General features: G+C 42.9%; 1 protein-coding gene across 5 annotated transcripts in view; it reads right to left on the bottom strand.

Annotated features, from left to right (window-relative positions):
• LOXHD1 (lipoxygenase homology PLAT domains 1) overlaps positions 1-19842 on the bottom strand; it is a 146430-nt gene that overhangs the window by 28718 nt on the left and 97870 nt on the right. For all 5 annotated transcript variants that reach the window (XM_074932653.1, XM_074932654.1, XM_074932655.1 and 2 more), the window contains 5 exons: positions 18874-18997; positions 14014-14222; positions 9222-9407; positions 6484-6611; positions 2048-2165 (listed from right to left, as the gene is read on the bottom strand). In XM_074932653.1, coding sequence (XP_074788754.1) covers positions 2048-2165; positions 6484-6611; positions 9222-9407; positions 14014-14222; positions 18874-18997 — 765 coding nt within the window. The remainder of the gene's footprint in view (positions 1-2047; positions 2166-6483; positions 6612-9221; positions 9408-14013; positions 14223-18873; positions 18998-19842) is intronic.

Here is a 19842-nt window from a genome sequence, read left to right as displayed (position 1 = left end):
GATAAATGGAGCAACAAATGGTTAATTACGGGGTTGATGGCTTAATCTAGCTTCTCGTTTTACTGCGCTAGTTAGCACTAACTGTGAACCATCTGTCTGAGAGTTTAGCACTACCCCCACAAGTATTTCATTATGCAGTTTTAATATGCACTTTTGACAGAAATGGAAATGGGCTCAGATCAGTTTTCATGTCACACCAGGCTACATAAGTTTTCAAGGCTGGAATACAAATCAGAGAACACGAATCCTTCCTCCCCTTTTCCAGAGCACTCCTGTCCTCACTCTGCCTGGGAACGCAAATGCTATGTTTACCTTTGCTGAGAAGGTGGGAGAGAAAACTAATAAATTAAGTTCTCTGTGTTTCACTGAGTTAGAAGATCCTCCATGCTCTGTTTCTTTAAGAACATTAGAAACTACAGGTAAAATTTTCAAAAGTTTCTAAAATCCTTGTCTCAAAGAGTTCCATGCATGGTCCGCCTGTTGCTTCTGTAGAATAATTAGAGGGCTGCAAAGGGCCTAAATGAGGGATCTTTTTGCCCAGTTCCCTCGGAAAGCCTTGCTTGGGGTGAGGCATACAGCAGGCTGGATAACTGACCTGAGCTGGCAACTGGAAGGTGGGAAGGTGCTACCTGCCACTAAAGGTGCTGCCATCCCTTTCCTCTGAGCTATTGCTAATTCATGACTGCAAGATCTGGAATGTCTCTGGATGAATAAGCTTTATTTTATTTCATTTTATATGAATATGATTTATAAAAGTCAGGGGAAAGTATCTGGGAACTGGCAAAGGGAGTTTGACCAAGATGACTGAATCAAATCAGAGAACAGATTGAGTTATTCCTTAGTCACAAAGAGAAAAATTGTGTGCCTGTGGCATCTATTCAGAAGATATATGCTGGAGGTCTAATGCTCTGGAAAGCTGCACAAGAGCTGGTGAGAAAAAAATCTCGAAGTGGCAATGCTCAAGTGAAAAAGGTCCTGGATGACAGAAATGGTTTTTAGTCCATGCTAATGGAGGTGAAGAGCAGTTCGTCACTTCACTGGAAACTGGTGGCTACTTAGGACCAATATTTAGAAACTATTTATGGGAAAAAGAAGGACAGCTTCAGACTAGTTGAAAAGGCTGAAGGATCCAACAGGAAAGTCATGCATTATTCTTTCTCGCCATGGGTTAAGCTATTGGTTTTTAACCTATTTCCATATAAAAAGTCAAGATACAGAAATCCAGCAGGATATCTAGTCCAGAAAAAACCCATGCTAAATAAACATGTCAGAGATGTGTTTCTCCCGTAATGACATCTGATGGTGTGGATCAGCACCTCACTCCAGCTGCCTCTTAGAAATTTAATTATAGGGACCCATAACAAGCAAACTATACTTAACTGCCCAAATCAAAGTAATCTTTACAAGGAGCTGTTGGTTTGGTAGAGAAGATAAAGGCACACGTTGTGCTTTTGTGGAAGATACGACACTGGGGAAAAGTACAATCAACAGAAGTGGTGGGAGCCGTTTTGCATGTTCTATTCAAAATGCAAGGCAAAAATTACTTGTATGAACAAGAAAAGAAAGAAATCTGCCTGTGTACTAGAGGGAGAAGGGAAGGGTAGAGATAGGATGTTTCACCTGAAAGGATGCATTATTTAGAAATGTCCCACCCAGCCCAGGCCCATTCTAGCTGTCCCTGCCTGGCAGAGAGACACCCACTCTCCCACAGGGTCAGAGCATGAAAGGGGTCTGCAGGACCTGAGGGTACATCCCGCGGACCAGAAAATATTGCAGGTGCCCTGGGTGGCAAGCCAAGGCTCCTTTGCAGGGAGGGAGAGTGAGATGTAATAGCAGAGACTGTGGCAAAGCTTTACAACACAGCTTTTGTCCTTGCTCTCTGCTTTTTTGATTCAATTCTTGCAGGAAAGAATCATGAGAAACCAAACGGAAAAATGTAGGAAATTAATAAGAGCTAGTCACTCACTGCCTTTGTCCTCTTTCTCAAAGGCTGAGAGGCTCTGACACAAGCAGGCTGCAAAGAGATGCGCAACGTGAGGTTCATTACCCTTTCCAGGAACCAGTGCGGGCGAGTCCCCTTCCCATCCGACCGGATCCTCATCTTCCTGAGGGGTGCAATATCAGCGATCTCCATAATGAAACTGTCCTCTTGTCCTCGCTCAAACCTGGAGGGATTGAAAGACTGAGGAGGCTTCCTACTGCTTTACAGCATCGTTGCATCTCAATCCCCTGTCCGTGCTACAACTCGCACCTTGCCAACAACCTCGAATTAAAAGTTTATGAGTGCATGTTACTGGATTTGAGCTTTTCTGTCCTGCAATCACTAGCTACTGTGTTTTTGGCAAGACACCTCAGTACAGATTTGACAGGGATTCCTTCTCCTTTGGAAAATCAAGCCCATACAAGGCACCTGGAGTCGTTCCAGGCAGGCTGCAGCATACATTATCACCCTGTTTGTAACCAGAACAATAGAGACTCACAGTCCTGTTTCTGCACATCGCCTTCCTCCTGGCATCTGCCCACGTGCCTGCCCTTAACCCATCCCAACTAGAAGGCAAAGCAATTTTGCTTAATCTCCTTTCACTAAGATGTAGCACATAACTTTGCATTTGCCGCGGTGATAGACAGTTGCTGCAGCTCTGCTAAATATGGCAACCTGATTGCAAGTCAGAGACCAACGCCTAAGTTTAGTAAGTGCAGGCAAATTCTGTTAGAAAGGAGCCAAAATCGACTGTCCTGCACTTCACTCCTGAATTTGGGGAATTTGGATTTGCAAACGAGCTCCGACTTTGACAAGAACCAGGGTGGGTTTGTGTGATATTGCATGAGAGATCTTACCCTGTGCTCGGCTGCTGTATATAGGCACAAGGATGTGTAGGAACTGCTCAACCATAGCAATCAGCAGAAAGCAGGAAAAAAAGGAAAAACAACTAACATATGCTTCTTGAAGGAGATAGAACCACAGCCACCTTACCTCCCTCTCAGCATCAGTTGTGCTAGGAAGAAGCCCTTGCTGCAGTGAAAGTGCTCCCTAGCCTCAGTATTACTCTGTTTCAAGCAAGTGAATCTTCTAGGTTTGCCCCCAAAATACTCTGGCAGACCTGTGGTGGGCTTGGTGATGGAAGTCCAGCCCTTGCTAGGTAGGAGACAGCCAAGTCTGGGGGTTCTACCGAGCACCACCAGGACCACTTTGCTGTTGAGGTTCCTCCTTTGTGCAGACTTCTTGTGAGTGAGTTACCTGAGTCTGCCGAGAGTTTTGGGGAGAGCTCTGCAAACGGTGGGCACTACCATAATACAGACAATCCACAATGATGTTATCTCGTCCCTAGCAACGTACTCACCCTCCTATAGCAGTTCAGTGCAGTGCTAGGATATGGAGGAGAAAACATTTCTTTACCAAACTCTGCTCAGATTACACCCCGCAGCATGAATGTGATTATCCTCACACCATTATCTGAGCCTGCATAGCTGCAGATGTTAGCAATAGGGATTGGCTCGAGCCTCTCAGTTTTCATCCAGACATTTCCCTGCACTCCCAGAGGCATTCGGATAGGGTGTTTTGGTCCAAGTCCATTTCTAGTTATTAAGGGTTATGTTTGCTCTTTGAAAAACACCCTTCTCTTGTTATTTGTCTTTCTGTGGTACCGGATACCAAGACAGCCTGTCTCACTGTGAGAAAGAGAATGTGCTTTTGTGCCTGGACTGGATTGATTTCCACATCTATTTAAGAAAAAGGTGTGACCCTCTCAGCCTGAATTATCCCATGATCCTATGATCAGTTTTCATGACAATCACTATTACCTGAAAGCTTCATGGAAGTCTCTCACTCTGATCATTTCCAGGCTGAGCAACTCTAAACTAAACAGTCTGTTAGCAAAAGAAACCATTATTTATCTTGAGTAAATGCCCTGTTTATAAGTTGGTAAGGCTGATACCTGCTACTTCCAAGAAGCCACTGTACTAGAGGGAAGCAATTGCTAAAGTGACAAACTGAGTGACCCAAGAGCCCTTTTCTATCCCTAATTTATATGAATATGAACATAAGCCTGAAAAAAAAAAAAAAAAAAAAAATTGCAAAGAGAACAAGTACCCAGACAAGCTGACTGCTACTATTCCTTTTCCAGGACACTGAAGCATTTATCTGAGGGATTTAATTAAGCTTTCCTATCCATGCCTGCACTTGTAAATATTTCTATTGCCCAGAGGTCTTGGCAATAACAGTAATGTAGCGCAAATTGCCTTAAATCTGCAGCAGGTTAGACAAACGGTTCTTCATAATGCACTAAGCTGCTGTGTGTGAATTGGCACTGGATAGCCCCAATAAAGATGAAGTGCCTTTTACCATTTGGTTTCAGTGGCTCTCGCCAATCCCTCACTGCTGGTGCAAAGGCTGACGAGATTTCCTTGTGAAACAGGAGCTGGGGAAGCCAGTGTTGTTAACAGCTGGATGAAGACCGCTGGAGTGGTGTGGAAACAGGTGGTATGTGTATGTAGATGTAGATGTAGACATCCATGTCCTCTGCGGAGCTGGGGGTGTGATACAGAGTGCCTCCAGCTAGCAGAGATGTGCCAGTACCTCCCCAAAGAAAAGCACAGCATCCTGGTGATATTAACGTATTAATAGCCGTGTTTTACATGTCCTTTTTCTTTATACAGCCCCAATGAGTTTTCAACACCTTTGACAATGCAAGAAACTAATAAGATGCTAACTGTGTGGCTCTCCTTTATTACATCTTCATATCCTTTTATCAGAGATTATCCATCCCACTCACACAGACAAATATGACTTTTTTTATAGACCAGATAGTTTAGGGATATCACTTGCCTGGCCAGGTGGACCAAAACTGCAATCCCTCTCTTGAAGGGCTGGAGATGTCTTTGTCCCTTTTAGAGATTTTTGGTTGATGTTGTCTGATGTGAAATCCTCTTTACGTTTACTTTTAAATACAAATAGCCGTGGTCCGTTTTACCACCTACTAGAATTGAACGTTAGGCTTAAAATAGTAGAAGACAGCAGAGTTTGGTATTGCTTGGGGTCTTGATGTCACCGATAGCCAGGTGTGCTGGTAACAGAGATGCATTGCCCGACACATTGGTTGTCCTTCTGTGATTGGGAAGCAGAGCTACAGTTTTCTGCATGACTCAGCTGTTTCTCATGGAGATTTTAGTCAGCAGCACCTCTGCTACGTTTTTCTCAGAGCAAACAAGGCTCGTGCTTGTTACTAACTGAACACACGAAGGTTTCAAGCTTAGCTGTACATGCTTGCCCAGACACCTACTCTGCAAGTAAAACATCCCCTGAGCAAACACCTCTATGCAGAGAGCCTTATCTTCAATTATCCAGCCCATACGTGATACACAAAGCTGCTGCAGAGGAACTGCATTCCTGGAGGCTGGGGAAAGAGTCCAGCATCACCTCAGCAAGCTGAGCTCAAACCCTGTGGCCAAATGCGCTAGCCCTCCTGACACTCTGTAGATACTTTGCTGAATAAGATCAGAGGTAGTCATTTAATTAAATTTAACCCTGATGAACCCACCTCTGAAACATGGTTAGTGGCACGTTCATTCTTGAGCATGCCAAAACTTTCAGTAATGAGGGGGGGTGCTAGAAAGGAACAGGAAAGCATTAGGAAATAGATCAGTGGCATATGGGGCTTTTTGGCTTACAGAAGTGCTAGGGTTACAGCATTAGTTGTTTCTACCGAAAAAAACATGAGATTTCACCTTTTTAGTAAAATCAGAGCACGCAGTGCAGCACTCCGCACAGCTCACAGCCCGTTTCCATCTCTCTCCACTGTAAGGCCACATCTGGGTGGACAGATGTCATCGCATGTGCCAGCTGCAGACATCAGAGTGGCAGAGAGCCCAAGCTAAGGAGCCCACTTCTTGGCAGGGCCCTCAGCTTACCAGCTCAGGTCCTGGCACCCCTCACACAGCTTCTGGACCAAGCTGCCTGACATCTGTCCAGCTCAGAAAATGGGAAGAGCAGACGGGGGAGAGTCAGCACCTTCCCATCACAGGCACTTCGCAAGGCAGGTGTGTGCATGCTGGTTTATCTTTCTTTCATTATGCAGTTACTCACATATTCCCATTAAATTATGTTTAAAATAAATTACTTATTTTTTCACAAAAAATGTGTTTTGCAGAAACTGCACCTGTGGTTTCATGCAGTGTCCGCAGTTCCTCCTGGAGCTGATGCAGGACTTCACAGTTCATATTTTTGTCCACAACTCTTATCTCTAAAGCAACTGAGGAACAGCTTAAACAAAACTTCTACAAAGGGATAGTTTCCCTAGCTACATGGTTGTCTCCTTTCCTCTGCCCTGCTAAATACTTACAAGGGACACTGTTCTGAATCTATAAAGTCAAAGGGAGTTTGTGTTTCAGTGGGAGCATAACCAAAGCCCCAAGCGCTTCTTGATTTGACACCAGAATCTGTTATCACTCCACTCCTAACCAGCCAGAATTACAAAGTTACTGTACCTGTCTCCATTTTTCTCCAGCTGCATCTCCTCGGTGTTTCCATTGGATCCAAAGACAGTCATGAAGATACTGGCATCAGTACCACCACTTTCAATGTCTCCAGTCACAACCGTGACTTCATAGAGGATCTGGGGAGGATTTAAAACAATCAGAAGGTCTCATTCAAACAGCTGTCCTTAACCCATGCAAAAGCCTGAGCAAAATGCTAGACAGGCTTTGCAAGAGATCTACGTCTTTGCCAGAAATGGTTACAACACAGCTTCTTGGTTTCTCTCCACACCATGGTTCTCAGAGGCAAAGTTACGGATTGAAACTTGCTATGGGACCTTCTTCTTTGCATCATGTTTTCTGCGTTTTCTCAGCCTGGGTGTACTCAGAGAAAGACACGTTCATTTTGTCAACCATATGCATGGGGAGCGATGAAGACCCACTAAACTGCTTTTCTATGGGAGTCACAACCCTCATGTCAGTGGATGGGTCGCCAACCCTCTGCTAATGGTGTCTCAGCCCAGCCACCTCCCAGCACTCCAGACCTCCGTACTGCATAGAACTCTTGCCATTTAAAAAAAAAAAACAAACAAAAAAAACGAACCAACAAACAAACAGCTCCCAAAGGCACAATTGTTTCTTTTTCTTGACTGCAAAATGATTACGCCAAGTATTCGGTGTCCAGATAGACACAATTTAGTTCAACATCGCTAATAGTTTTGAAGGCTATACATCTGAACACTCTACAGCAGAAAAATGCAGCTATCCTATTTCCCAGTGGGATGCACACTACTGTATCAAATGCAGACTGTTCCTGGATCTCGTACATTAAAAGCACGCCAATTCTGAAAATATGTTTTGCATCATTTTCACCTTACTAGCCCAACTTTGTTCTTTTTCCCTGACATGAATAATAAGATTCAGAACAAAACATTTCAAAAGCGTGCAAGTCCCAGTGGCTGTCAAGTAGCCTTAAGACTTTTAGGCCACTTAGATGCTTTCAGGATCATACCTATGGTAACAAGATCTCTGGATTTAAGAGGTGGAAGAATGAGAAACCGCCCCAACAAAACATGTTTAAAATAGTGCACTGCTAGGCAAGTTTTATTGGCCTGAACTGTGACCGCCACATAAATAAACAGTGCAAAGGAATAATGTCATTGAAAATTTATTTTTCATGTTTGTTCAATCCTGAGTAACTTGTCCACCACATAGCCATCCACACAGATTTTAAATTATAGCAAAGCATCACATTTGCTACCAATGCATTAAAGGTTTTTAGTGGCTGTGGTGGACACTGACTAGGTTCTCTATGTATAGGAAGTCAAATACACAGTTCAAAGCACAAAGATGGAATATAAAACCAAGAAGAAAATTAAATTGAAATGGGTACATATGTCCATGTAAGAATCAAGCAAAAGTAAACTAAAAAAAGTATTAACTTTCCCAAAGTCGTTAAAAGTATTAGCCTTCTTTGAACTCTAAAAAAAAAAAAAAATAAAAAAAAATTAAAGTAACTACAGCTATTTACAAGGCAACAGTCCCGAATTCCCTCAACTAGGAAGCTGATCAGAAAGTCAAATGCACACTTCTGATTTCATGTCTCAAGCATCAACCCTGATTTCCTTCAAACCTTTCAGCAAGTTTCTGACTCAACATCATAGAAAAAATTTAGATAGATGTGTCTATTTTTGGCATGCTTATGAAAATAAATACTCAGGATTGGGCTTTTAAAGGAAGACTGAACATAAGTCTTCATTAAAAGCCACTTCAAAACATGGGCAAGCCATCAGATCACTAATATGAGTTTGGAAATCTTATCCAGGAGGTTAAACAACTGATGGGAAGTTTTTAAGAGATTAGGCTTTAACCTTGGTATTCAATCTAAGGAAGGTTTTTTTCCCTCTTAGGTCAATTCTACCACTGAAACCAGCGTTGAGTTGTTGAATCCTTCACAGATACTAAAAATGTTATCAGGCTTTGTGTCTGGGGAACAAAACAGATTTCAGGAGAATATTTTTAGCTTGGGAATCAAGAGCAGCATAAAGAAAAATTAATGTACTATGGAAGTGTAATCTCACTGTAAATAGAAACACATCTATAGAGATTTTAAATTGCCATACAGGTATTAAACACAGTATTGTCCAATTCATCCAGACTGTTATTTCTATTATAAATCTTACAGCCAAAATCAGCATAGCTCAGCTTTCCAATTTGCACTTGGTTGAAATATGGCATAGCACACATTACTTCAAATTTCACATGTATGGATTAAAAGACTATATAGTTTTTTCATTGCTTATTCAATTTTAATCAGTTATTCGTTTCAAAGATCATGCTTACAAATGTCTCCATGTTTCAGCAACTTCCAACTATTATTAGTTTCTAAATGAATTCAGTTTCCCTGTCCCATATTAGAAATGCTGATGTGTAGCCACACTATGCAGAAATTAACATATCTCCACTACTCCAGTCTGATGAATTGGAAGTATCTCATCAAAGAAAGCATGATGAAGTTAGATTACACCAAGGTGCTCACCTTGCAGCTGCCCCACCCGGTGGGTACCAGGTGCTGTCAGTGGTAATGAGGCTAAACCATTCCTAAAGATTTTGCTAAACAAATAACAGGGAAACCCTTTGCAAAGAAGAGGCTCAAACCACTTGCAGAAGTCAAAGTATGAGAACTGCTGACATGCAACGTGCATCAGGGCAGGTCCATGCAGCAGCTACGGGATGAGCCTAGAGCCTACCTTGAGGCCAACGTTAACACAGTCCGCGTCCAGGATGTTGAGGATTCGTGAAGTGAGGCCATCACCTTTGTCTCTGGCTAGCCAGCACTTACAGACAAAGTTATACATGACACCTTTGGTGGGCACGACGATGGTGATCTCTTCCACCAGCCAGCAGCTCTCAGGGGTAGCGCCATCATGCCCCACCTGTGAGAGTCAGTAAGAAAACAGCTGCTGGTTAACGGGGGTTTCTTCAGAGGAGAGACCCTGGCTGGGTGTTTTAACTAGCGATGAGGGACTAGAAGGGTTGAGGACATACACCATCACACAAACCACTTCCACAGTGGAATGGAGTGAGCTGGGATACAGTTTGTGCCATTGCTGCCCAGCGGGCAAGACATCAGTGTGCATCCTCACGTGGTGTGGGCAGGGAAGCTCAGGTCACCTGCTGCTGAGCATGAGGGAAGGAGGACACTGCCAGTCCTAGAAGTAAGCAAGGGGAACATGAAATAGGTAGGCCTACGTGAAAACATGTCCACTCTCTTACTACTCTACCTCTGCTCCACTGACCTCTGCCTGCTAGTTTGCTGATCTCTGCAGACCCATTTCTCCATCTTTCCAAGCCCTTCCACTGCTGTAGCAACACTTAGAAGATACTATTCAAAGCTTCATAGCCAAGATGAAAGACGAAGCTAGGCAAACACCCACACGCATTATTCAAACATTCCTTCCCTCACAAAACCACATCTAAGTCAACTACATGTTTAAGGCTGTTTCTCTGCTTCCCATCTCCTTAAACTGCAAAAATCTCCATGTTTGTAGAGGAGCCAATAAATGGAGGTTACATCTGTAGCTGGTTGATTTTCAAAGACCACCTCCTCCAAGCTCAATAATGGTCCATTCTGGAGAGCAGGAAGTCACACAAGAGTGGTAGGGAGCCTGCACAGATGAACAAGGGTCTCCTGACAAGGCTTATGTAGATAAAGGAAGAATACTAGAGATGGCAGCAGGGGCAGGGACCTGGAGAAACATAGAGACACTGCTCAAGTGTGCAGGGATGAGGTTAGAGAAGCCAAAGCCCACCTGGAGCTGAGTCTGGCAAGGGCCATGAAGAGCAACGAGCAATGTTCCTACAGGTATATCAGCAGCAAAAGGAAGCTGATGGTGCAAACTTCTCCAAGAAACTGCATGTGTCCCTCTTAAAGAATGTGGGCAATTCATCCTGGGGGAGACTTATAAGCCTAATTATGTATCCCAGCTGATGTACCAAACTCAGTCAGTCATTCCAATGAGCGATCTGTAAATAAAAGGTTGAATAAAAGAGCTACCTACAGTTCATTATTTTCAGAGCAAGTGTTGTTTGTGTCGTTACTAGGAAAATTAGGTCCTTAACTCTCAGGGGTTTTTGTTTTTAAATTATTATGATATTTAGGGTTGCTCAAAAAATGATTTTTAATAACAGGTTCATCTAGGGTGATATATCTGTGGTGTCTTTTTTTTCCCCAAAAATCAAGTGATCTTTTTTATCTTACTGTCTCAGCCATCACTGCTATTAGGAGTATTATTGCTATACTAATGTCTGTGCAGCTGCAGAAAATTAGAGTTAACCACTAGGGAAATTCAAGTCTACAATGGATGCATTAATTCTCAGATTCCTGGGGTGTGAGGTGAATAGGAATATAACACTTGCCTTTCTATTCCCTCTCTGCCAGCTTGGCTGTTCTTCTCCAAATCCAAAGCCCCTCTGAGACTGCACACAGCCTCTCAAGACCTGTTGCAGGATAGCATGGACGAGGCAGTGGGGAAATTCAGGGTAATGTTTCTGCAGCAAGCAGTGCCAAAGCAACCAGAGGGAAAATCCCAATGAGACCGTTAAAGTCTGCTGCTCTTTTGGGTTCATTACAGCCCCCTCCTAAAGCATCCTTCCAAGACATTGCTGGGTACCAGATTTTCACAGCAGCCTTTAACTCCTTTGGTATCAGTGACTGCCCAGAAGAAAGCATCCTGCACACGAGCAGATTTCTGAGGGCTTCAAGAACAATGTTGTAAAGTCCGGGATAAAATCATCCAGGCTGGACTTTCAGACCAGAGCACTAGGACTTGTCTTTCAATTGCAAGAAAACCTTTAGTTAGACCATGCCTATACAGTGAACAATCCAAAGCCATGGCCACACCAGCAGTGTAACCTGGACACGCACACCAGTATCATGCCAAGTTTTTGGGCTGAGGTGTTTGAACTAAGTTAGAATGACAGCATTTCAAAGGCAGGTAGATCCTCGGGCTGTTTGAAAACCTTTGTAACTCATTCCTACTGTCTTTGATGGACTGTTGAGTACTTCACATCACCAAGACTAAGATGCACAATTTGCACTGAGCACAACCACATAGAAACTAAATGCAACAACAGAGTGGAAATGAGAGAGAATTTAAGTGGTAGATAGAAGGTGAAAAAAAAGAGGGGGGTTCCTGCTTATTCTAGAGGGCGTACAGAATACTAGAGAGACCTGAATGTCTTCCAGGATCAGGTCCCTAGCCAGCAAGGGACTGGACTTGCAACACTAGTATGTCCTTGGCTTTGTGTTTGTGGTGGAGAAAGGCTCTGAACCAGAAGTGGTTTAGAAATGCAGACCACTGCAGAACTCTTCTGGACATACCTGTGTCTCTGCAGCAACAGCACTCTAGGAAGAGAGATGCTTTCAACCATTAGGAGAAAAAAATACTAAAACTTGTTTTAAGAACACACTGTAAAGTGCCTATACCAAATAACTTGTATTATTTATTTTCATGTCAGTGTGTCTATTAAAGTACATCAGTAGTAAATATGATATCTATAGGCTTATAAGACAGGTATAAGTGGGCCCCTTTCAAATTACTTCATGTTCCACTGCTTCTATTTTCACTAGAGTATATTTGCAGCAGGAGAATAATACCAAACTAGAAGTGGCATCACGCTGCAAATCTTACGATCCTACTAAATTCTGCAGTCTGCTGCCTGGGTTATAACAGAGGGCTTCTGGAAACAATCTCCATGCTATGCTATTTTCACATGGTAACTCATTTTCAGAACTTCTTTCCTTCTTCCAGAAGCTGCCAAATGCCAAATCTGAGAACGAACTGTTCCTCACTTTTCCCAAGTAGGTAACTAGCAATTTTCTGCAATGTCCCTGAACACTGCAATTTTCTACAAGGAAAATATGGACTGATTCCATGGCAACCACAGCAGACTGGCACATCAATGTTATCACTGGGACACGGATCAACAAGAAGAGACCTTCCAAGCAGAGGGCACTGCATGAAGGAAGGCAGAAGGCCAGGAGCAGATGGCTCCTCCAGCCATGAGCTGGGGCTTACAAACTAAAATGGAAAAATGAGCAAGAGGTGTGGCAGCAGACTGGTGAGATCACTGAGGATAGGCCTGAAAGAGTGTAGAATATCACCCAACTTGAAAGCTGTATGTTATTTCTTTTTCTAACTCTGCATTTAATTTGCAACCTTTTCTCTTCTTTCCCATTTGTAATCCATTTCAAATTATTGCTTTTCCTTGCCTCTGTCTATTACCAAGTTTTTTCTCCTATTTTCTCCTATTCTCTGCCCATTCCTCACACTACTCACTGTCTCTTTTCCAGTGTCCTTTCTATTTCTTTCTTCATCCAGCCTCTTCTGTCTCTCTGACACTGAGGAGTCATACTGATTTTTTACTCTCTATCCCAGCCCATGCCTGTTTCCATGTGCACACAGTCTGGAAAAAGAAGGATTTATGTACTTGCTTCACTTTCAAAGTTTGACCTAAAGGTGGCTGGGTAGAAAGTGCCACCAATATCCAGACACTTGGAGTGCATTAAGAAGATGGCTTGACAACAGACTCAAATCTTGTACGGACACTTCTCAAGGTGCCAGAATCCATTGCTTGAATGAAAGCTAATAGGAGTGCTTCAGTCTATCGGCTGCTACAACAGGACATAAAACTGAAAAGGTTTTTTAATGAGTTAGGATTTATCTCTTTATATTTCTTTCACTCATCTCCCTGTGAATACACCAGCATGTGCACCAAGAGGTAGGTTTACTGCAACACAGGCCATGGGGTAAAAAAAATATTAAACGGGCTCTTGAAGTCTTCAGATTCTGTAGGTTTCATCTCTTGGTGGCTGGAGCAGGTTTCCAGGAGATGGAACTGCCATATGAAGCAAGAACAATGTACACAAACGCACTGGAAATGTGAATTCTAGGCTCAGTGATGGAAAGTTTATGCAAATTCTGTCTCCCTAAGCCATAGCAGAAAAAAATGGCTCCTGTACTGAAATCTATTTGTGTACGTTACTTATGAACAATGATTAATTTTCTTTAAGCCTGGGTCCTCCAAGCTGTAAAAACAATTTTCATGTTTAGCTAGAAAGTGATACAAGATGTGTTTCTCACTGCAGGCACAATTTATGAAACTCAATAGGAAGTAGTGTAAAAATCGGCTAGAAAAAAGACTGATAGAGGACTGCATCCTGGGAACCTTCACTGCATCTGTCAATAACAGAGTTTGACTAAGAAAAAACAGTGCCAGAGGTGGGACGAAACTGGGACATGTTACAACTTCCTTATAATTCAAAATTATCTTCTGCCTCCAGAGGATCCTGGTTTTGTGAGATGTACATTGTACTTATTTTTAGGTTCAGACATGTGTGAAATCTCATTAGCACGTCCCTGTTTACATTCCTTTTGGACCCAATGCCTTTCCTTCACTGCGAAGAATAACAGGAACATGTGCTTTCTTTGGCCACATATTTCATATGCCTCCAGTACTCACGCCACATTCACAAAGTACCTCCACTTTTTTGATCTCCCCGACATCTTGGCCCCAAACAGAGAATTTCTCTACGGAGCCATCTGCGAACTCATCTTTTCCTTCTGGGAGATCCAGCCACAGCCTCTCTGTCTGCACTTTCTGAGGGCCCATGATGATGAGGTACACTCGGCTGTCGGTGCTGGAGTCGTATTCTGTGCCCGTCGTGACAGTGATGTGGTATGGGATCACTGCAACAAACAGAGGTTTAGTCACCAGAAAACTCACGCACATCCACGTTTACATGAGACTTCAGAACACCAGGGACTTACCCCGTTCAGAGGGAGCAGTTTTGCATACTAAATAGGCTCACATCCCATTGAACTCATTCGGAGGAGGGATAACACTGCACTGGGCTACAAGTATGCATGGGAGACTACTTTCCCATACAAACTTGGGACTGAATTTTGCAAGGGTTAATTTCCCCAAGGCAACTGCAAGAAGGTTATAAGTCCAGATTTCTCCCTAAAAGATGACAGAACAGCAAAGGGCTTGAATCCATATTTACACCAAGAGACCTTCCTGAAGATGAGTCTGAGCACCTAAATCTTAAATAGGCTATTAGACCAAAGTGATCTTATGTTCACTGTTCAATAAAGGCAAATAAATCTGTGCTGACTCCAAGGTAAACCATCACTGACTGAATGTCCCAGTACAACTGCAAATGTTCTCTTTTGTGCTTCATTCAAGGATTGCTGTGATCTATGGGGCAGCTCAGGGTTTCAGCATCCCTTTACAATTCCAGGCGAACTACGAATAATCCTTGTATTAAAGGTAGGTCACTCAATAATTTTATATATTGTGTAACAATATTGGTTAGGGCAAAAACCTTTAGGCCATGGCTTGGGACTTAGCAGGTTTTTCTGTGGTTTTCAGAAATTTTAGTTCAGCTGTTAAAAGGGAGAAAGTGCCAGACTGCTTTTCAAGTGCTTTCCAAAAGCTCATTTGGGTAAGCCAAGCGGGTGGTGCAGAATTAGACGCTGAATACTCGTTTGATTTCTCAGAACATTTGTGCAGGGCTGTTCAAACCATTCTGACAAGACTCAGAGATCTGAAACCTGCCTCATCACAGACTCGAAACTCAGCCTGGCTTCGTCACTACTTTTTCAATTTTTTTTTTTTTAAAAAAAAAGGTTTATAAACCTTGAGAAAAAACTTGGTTGGTTTTCAAATCATCCAGGACTGACATTGCTTTATGATGACTCACAACATTTTTCAGGTGGGGGTTGTACTAGAAACTCACATCAAGGTCAGAATATTAGTGCAATATCAGGGAAGGCATGAATTCATGCTAACCACATCTGTTCTTACCTCTGGACAGAGCAGAACCCAAAGAGATTAATCCAGCCCCAGTTTGAGGATTTTGTGTACCAACACAAAAGGAACTGATGATTAGGCAAGACTTATTCTCACCTTTATGGTACCATTTACATTTCATTGTGCACATCAGCACAATGATATGCGTTGCATTCTTCACAAATAACCATTGGAGCTGCTGGTATTAGCAGGAGCAAGGGTTTAGCTGTAGGCAAGACTGATTTTATAAGAATACGACGAGGCGTCATGTTTAGAACAGCTCCAGACTCCTCTTCTAAATAAAGTCTATTTTGAATAGGGACAAAAATTTTATTTTATGCCGCTTTTAACCTGTTCTCCTGTGACAGACTAAGTTCACAGAACTACCAGCATTTCCAACTGATGTTGCATCCTCAAGCCAAAGTACCTGAAACACCTATATAAAAAATGAGAATTATGAGAAACTGTTTTCATTTCCCACTTTAAATAATGGATACAGAGATAGAGTAGCTTGCTACCAGACAGCAAGAAACACCATTTGCTGTTTTTTTCTTTAAAAACTAGAAAACCCATCCCTTAAGTTGCTTATCTCCCCTCTCCATTGTCTCCCTCTCTCCAGGACTCAATAGTTCTACTTCTTCAAACATGGGAGAGTGCAAAACCTGAGGTACATGGCCACACCAGGACACCACATGTGCTCCAGCCTGTATCCCTTTGCCTCCTGCCTCCCTGGGTACCTGTGCAGTGTTCAGACTGTTTCAGGGCATGAGTTCCCATCACAGGGGATTGGGTTTCATTAGGGATGTAGACCACACCATCTCCAGCCCTGCCTTCCAGCACAGAGCAGGGTTTCAGACCCAAGCAGGTCCCTAGTCATCAGGACCTTTCTCTGTGCCCCATCCTCACTTCACCTCCTGCCCTTCAAAGGTATTCACCATCTTGAGCATGAGAGAGTCAGAACTGAGCTGCTCAAATTGTCACCCCCTTTCCCAGGCAAATCCCGATATCACTTCCCCTAATCAACTAATTAACAGCTGGCTTTTTATCCAGCTCAGGAGGTGGCTGTCTGGCTCACACAGCCCACCTTATCTGACATTTCTTCAAGATGCAGTTTCCTTAATGAGGCCGTGTCCCTGCAAAAGAGATAGTGGTGATGACAAGCTCCAGAACTCAGAGAAGAAAGACCACCCCGGCACAATGGAGATGATGGGAACTATCCTAGCTCTGCTGGAGAGGGATTCTCATGGGAGATGCTGATGTTTTACCCATTATTTGTGAAACTGCATGGAATGCCAGCATGGCAGATGTTTTCCATTGTCTTACCACAGAAGTAATATCAGAAGGAGCGTGAGAGTCACTTATTTTTCATCTGAACACAATATAGGATTACAAAAGAAGGGTTGCCCCAAGTCACATAAGTTGCAGACCAGGTTAAGCAGTGTGCAGCATTACATCTGCTTCACAACTTAAAGGCATGGGACATGCAACCTGGGTATCACATCACAACAAGCTACCGGGCATCAGCTGAACTGCAGTAACCAGCTGTGTGAGTTCCCTTGGACCACGGCACTTAAAGCTATCTTAAACTCCTAAGCCAAATTATATCATTTTACACTTGACTTACCATGGAAGTTTAAGATAAGTTTAATTATTTTGCAGTTGCTGTGGACTAAGAACACATATACAGACAGTAACCATGACTCAGCTGCTTCCCAGTTACTTGTTAAGACACAGTGTATTAACCATACATCAAAAACCTTAATCTAAAGCTAAAAGACCCCATGTAGGATGACAACAAACTGTAGGTGCAATTTAGATGTCCTGGAACTCAGAGGTAGTTAATCAAAAGGTATATAAATACAGAGCAAAAAGTCTGTGTGGTAATGAAGTTATAAGGAAATATTGATGGACTGGGGAATTTTACCACAAAGGTTAACTTCAGCTGATGGACACTGATCTTCCAGCCTTCCTTCACAGACAGCATGGGGACAAAACCCGCGCAACTTTTCCACTTCTTGTTGGAGGCAGACGAACAAGACAAGCTTCCCTGCACAAAACTGGATTTTGCAGACACTATCCAGCATATTTCACTTTTTATAAGATGCAGTCCAGAAATTGATTTTTTTTTTTTTTTTTTTTTTTATATTTGGCTTTGCCTTGTCTCCGGAACCAGAGCCTAAGGATGAAATTCTACACTAGAGCCACCAACTGTTTCCATCAGATATCTGAGCAGAAAACACAGTCCAGAATTCATGGACGACCTGTCTTTTAGTGTCAGTGCTTACAGATCCTCCTCTTCTGCCCAGTTATAAGACAGACCACCTTCCAGAAAAGAACAAACTCACCTGAGCACTCTGTCAATGATGGTTTTCTGAGAGCCTAGACACCTATCTGTGCTCCTGCTCAGTTCCCCATATCCCACTCCCGTCTCAACCCAACAGCTGCTGTGATGCAGCTATGTGCTGTAAGGAAAAAACCTGAAGGGATCTAAAATAAATCACATTTAAATTCATATTAAACAAACATCCTCGGTGATGAGGCATTACTAGCCTGATCATGAAAAGGGGAGATTGTTTAAATGTGGCAAATAAGGTCTTAAGAAATTCAAAGCCTCCTTTGGTAATTCAGATCTAATATGTTACATGAAATATCATTGTGAGTAGGTCGAAGAAAAAAGAAAAAAGTGCTGATATCAGCAACAAGAGCTACTTTAAGGAATCATGTGGGAAAGAGCCTCTGATAGTCCAAGGGAGGCTCTTTTGGTGATAATGTCTGACTTGCCTACTGTCCCTCTCGCTGCAAAGGGCTTTGGTTCCTTTGAAGGACACTTCAGACAAAATTACACAAAGCTTGCATAAATTGTTCCCTTAACTCTATCAGACCCAATGTTCAGAGGATAATGTTGCTTCTCCCCCACCACTGAAGTGCTGTCTGCAGTGAAGTTGGTGGTAGAGGGGAATGAAGAGGGAGTATGATTGTTCAGGTCAGTGGTTTTCTTTCTGAAAAGACTCTGTGGATGTTGCTGACTAGTTGCTTTTCCACATTTGATGGTGTGGATGGACTCATCTAACTTCAGGCATCTAAGGGACAAGATTTGCTATTGCAGCTGCCCGTAGTGGTCCCCTGTGCATTCTAGCTCACTGTGAACCGAAAACAATACCCTTGAATAAGCACCTACCTAATGATACTGTCACACTGTCCAAAGCACCACGCTGTTTGAGAATTTATATCTGCTGGCAATGGAGAAGTTAATTGTGACGAGATACAGCACCAGAGGTTTCCACAGAAGAGAAAGAAGAGGGTTGGAAACACTGAAGTTGCTGTGAACTTCATGGCTTATTCCACTATGAGAGAGCTATAGGAAAAGCAACAAACACAGAAACACAAGCACTGATCCAGCTTTTCCCAAAGCAGTCACAGCACAAGCTGAAGAGAAGTATTTCCTGTTCTGCCTCTCCTCGCTCCTCGCCAGCATGAACGCAGCCTCTCAAGCACTGAAAGCCAGGAACACACGCATGCATGCAGTCAAACAGGGGGCTTGCTCACATGATCCTGCTGCTGCTGCCTTGACCAAGCTGGATCTTTTTGTCTCCTTCTGGTCTGCATTGCTATCCTGACTCGACATGCTGAGAGATGAGCCATCCAGGCTGTTTCGCTCGCCGTCATAGCTCTAGTTGGAAGGCATGTAGAGGAGGGTAATGAGCTTCAGTGCTCAAGTGTTGTCAGGTGTTCCCATGTGCCTCCAAGAACAACACGAGAAGAAAGTCCTCTAGTTCCCCAGATAGCTTTTTGCTCAGCGTAGCTCAAATGAATTTGCTGCGGATAATTTATATACTTTCCCTTAGGAATCCTGACATGCCATTTTGGATCTGGGTTATAATAAAAGAAAATATAACGGACCTGATAGACCTTAATGGTATGTTGTGGCTTTTTCTCTGCCACCTGCATGAGCAACAGCCACAGAAAATTCAGATGGATGGAGCAGTGCCAGATTTGCTTATCAGGGCACACACTGTGGTGTCAGAGTAATGTACCTGGTAGAGGTCAAAGAGTGTAAGAGGGAGAGTACTGCAAAGCTGATACGAAACATCTATTGATTTGAAGAGTTACTGGAGATGTGTTCAGTGTCATTGTCCAATAAATATGAGGCTCTTACCACACAGTCACGTAATTTAAAAAAAAAAAAAAAAAGCGATTAGCTTTTCCTCATTATGAATAAACAGGAACAATGGGGTAAGTGTGACCACAAGCATTCATAACATTGTCTGCTGCAATTTTATGAGGGCCCATATGGCAACACTCATCCATGGTGTAACTGTTACATCCATTCTGTTGTATTCAGGATGAGTCTGGCCCAGTTTCATCGATGATAATTTTAGTGGTAACTGTTAATTAAATTGTCGCTGTCTTTTGCAAAGTGGACTCCTTAAATACAACGGACTTATAATCAGCTGCTTTATTATGTCTCTGCATAGACATACATAAAGGCAAGAGAGGTCTATTAATCTTGTTTGC

This window comes from Athene noctua, chromosome Z (assembly GCF_965140245.1).
Source record: "Athene noctua chromosome Z, bAthNoc1.hap1.1, whole genome shotgun sequence".
Taxonomy (NCBI): domain Eukaryota; kingdom Metazoa; phylum Chordata; class Aves; order Strigiformes; family Strigidae; genus Athene; species Athene noctua.
Note: the sequence above shows the minus strand (reverse complement) of the source record. Positions and strands in the feature narration are given on the sequence as shown.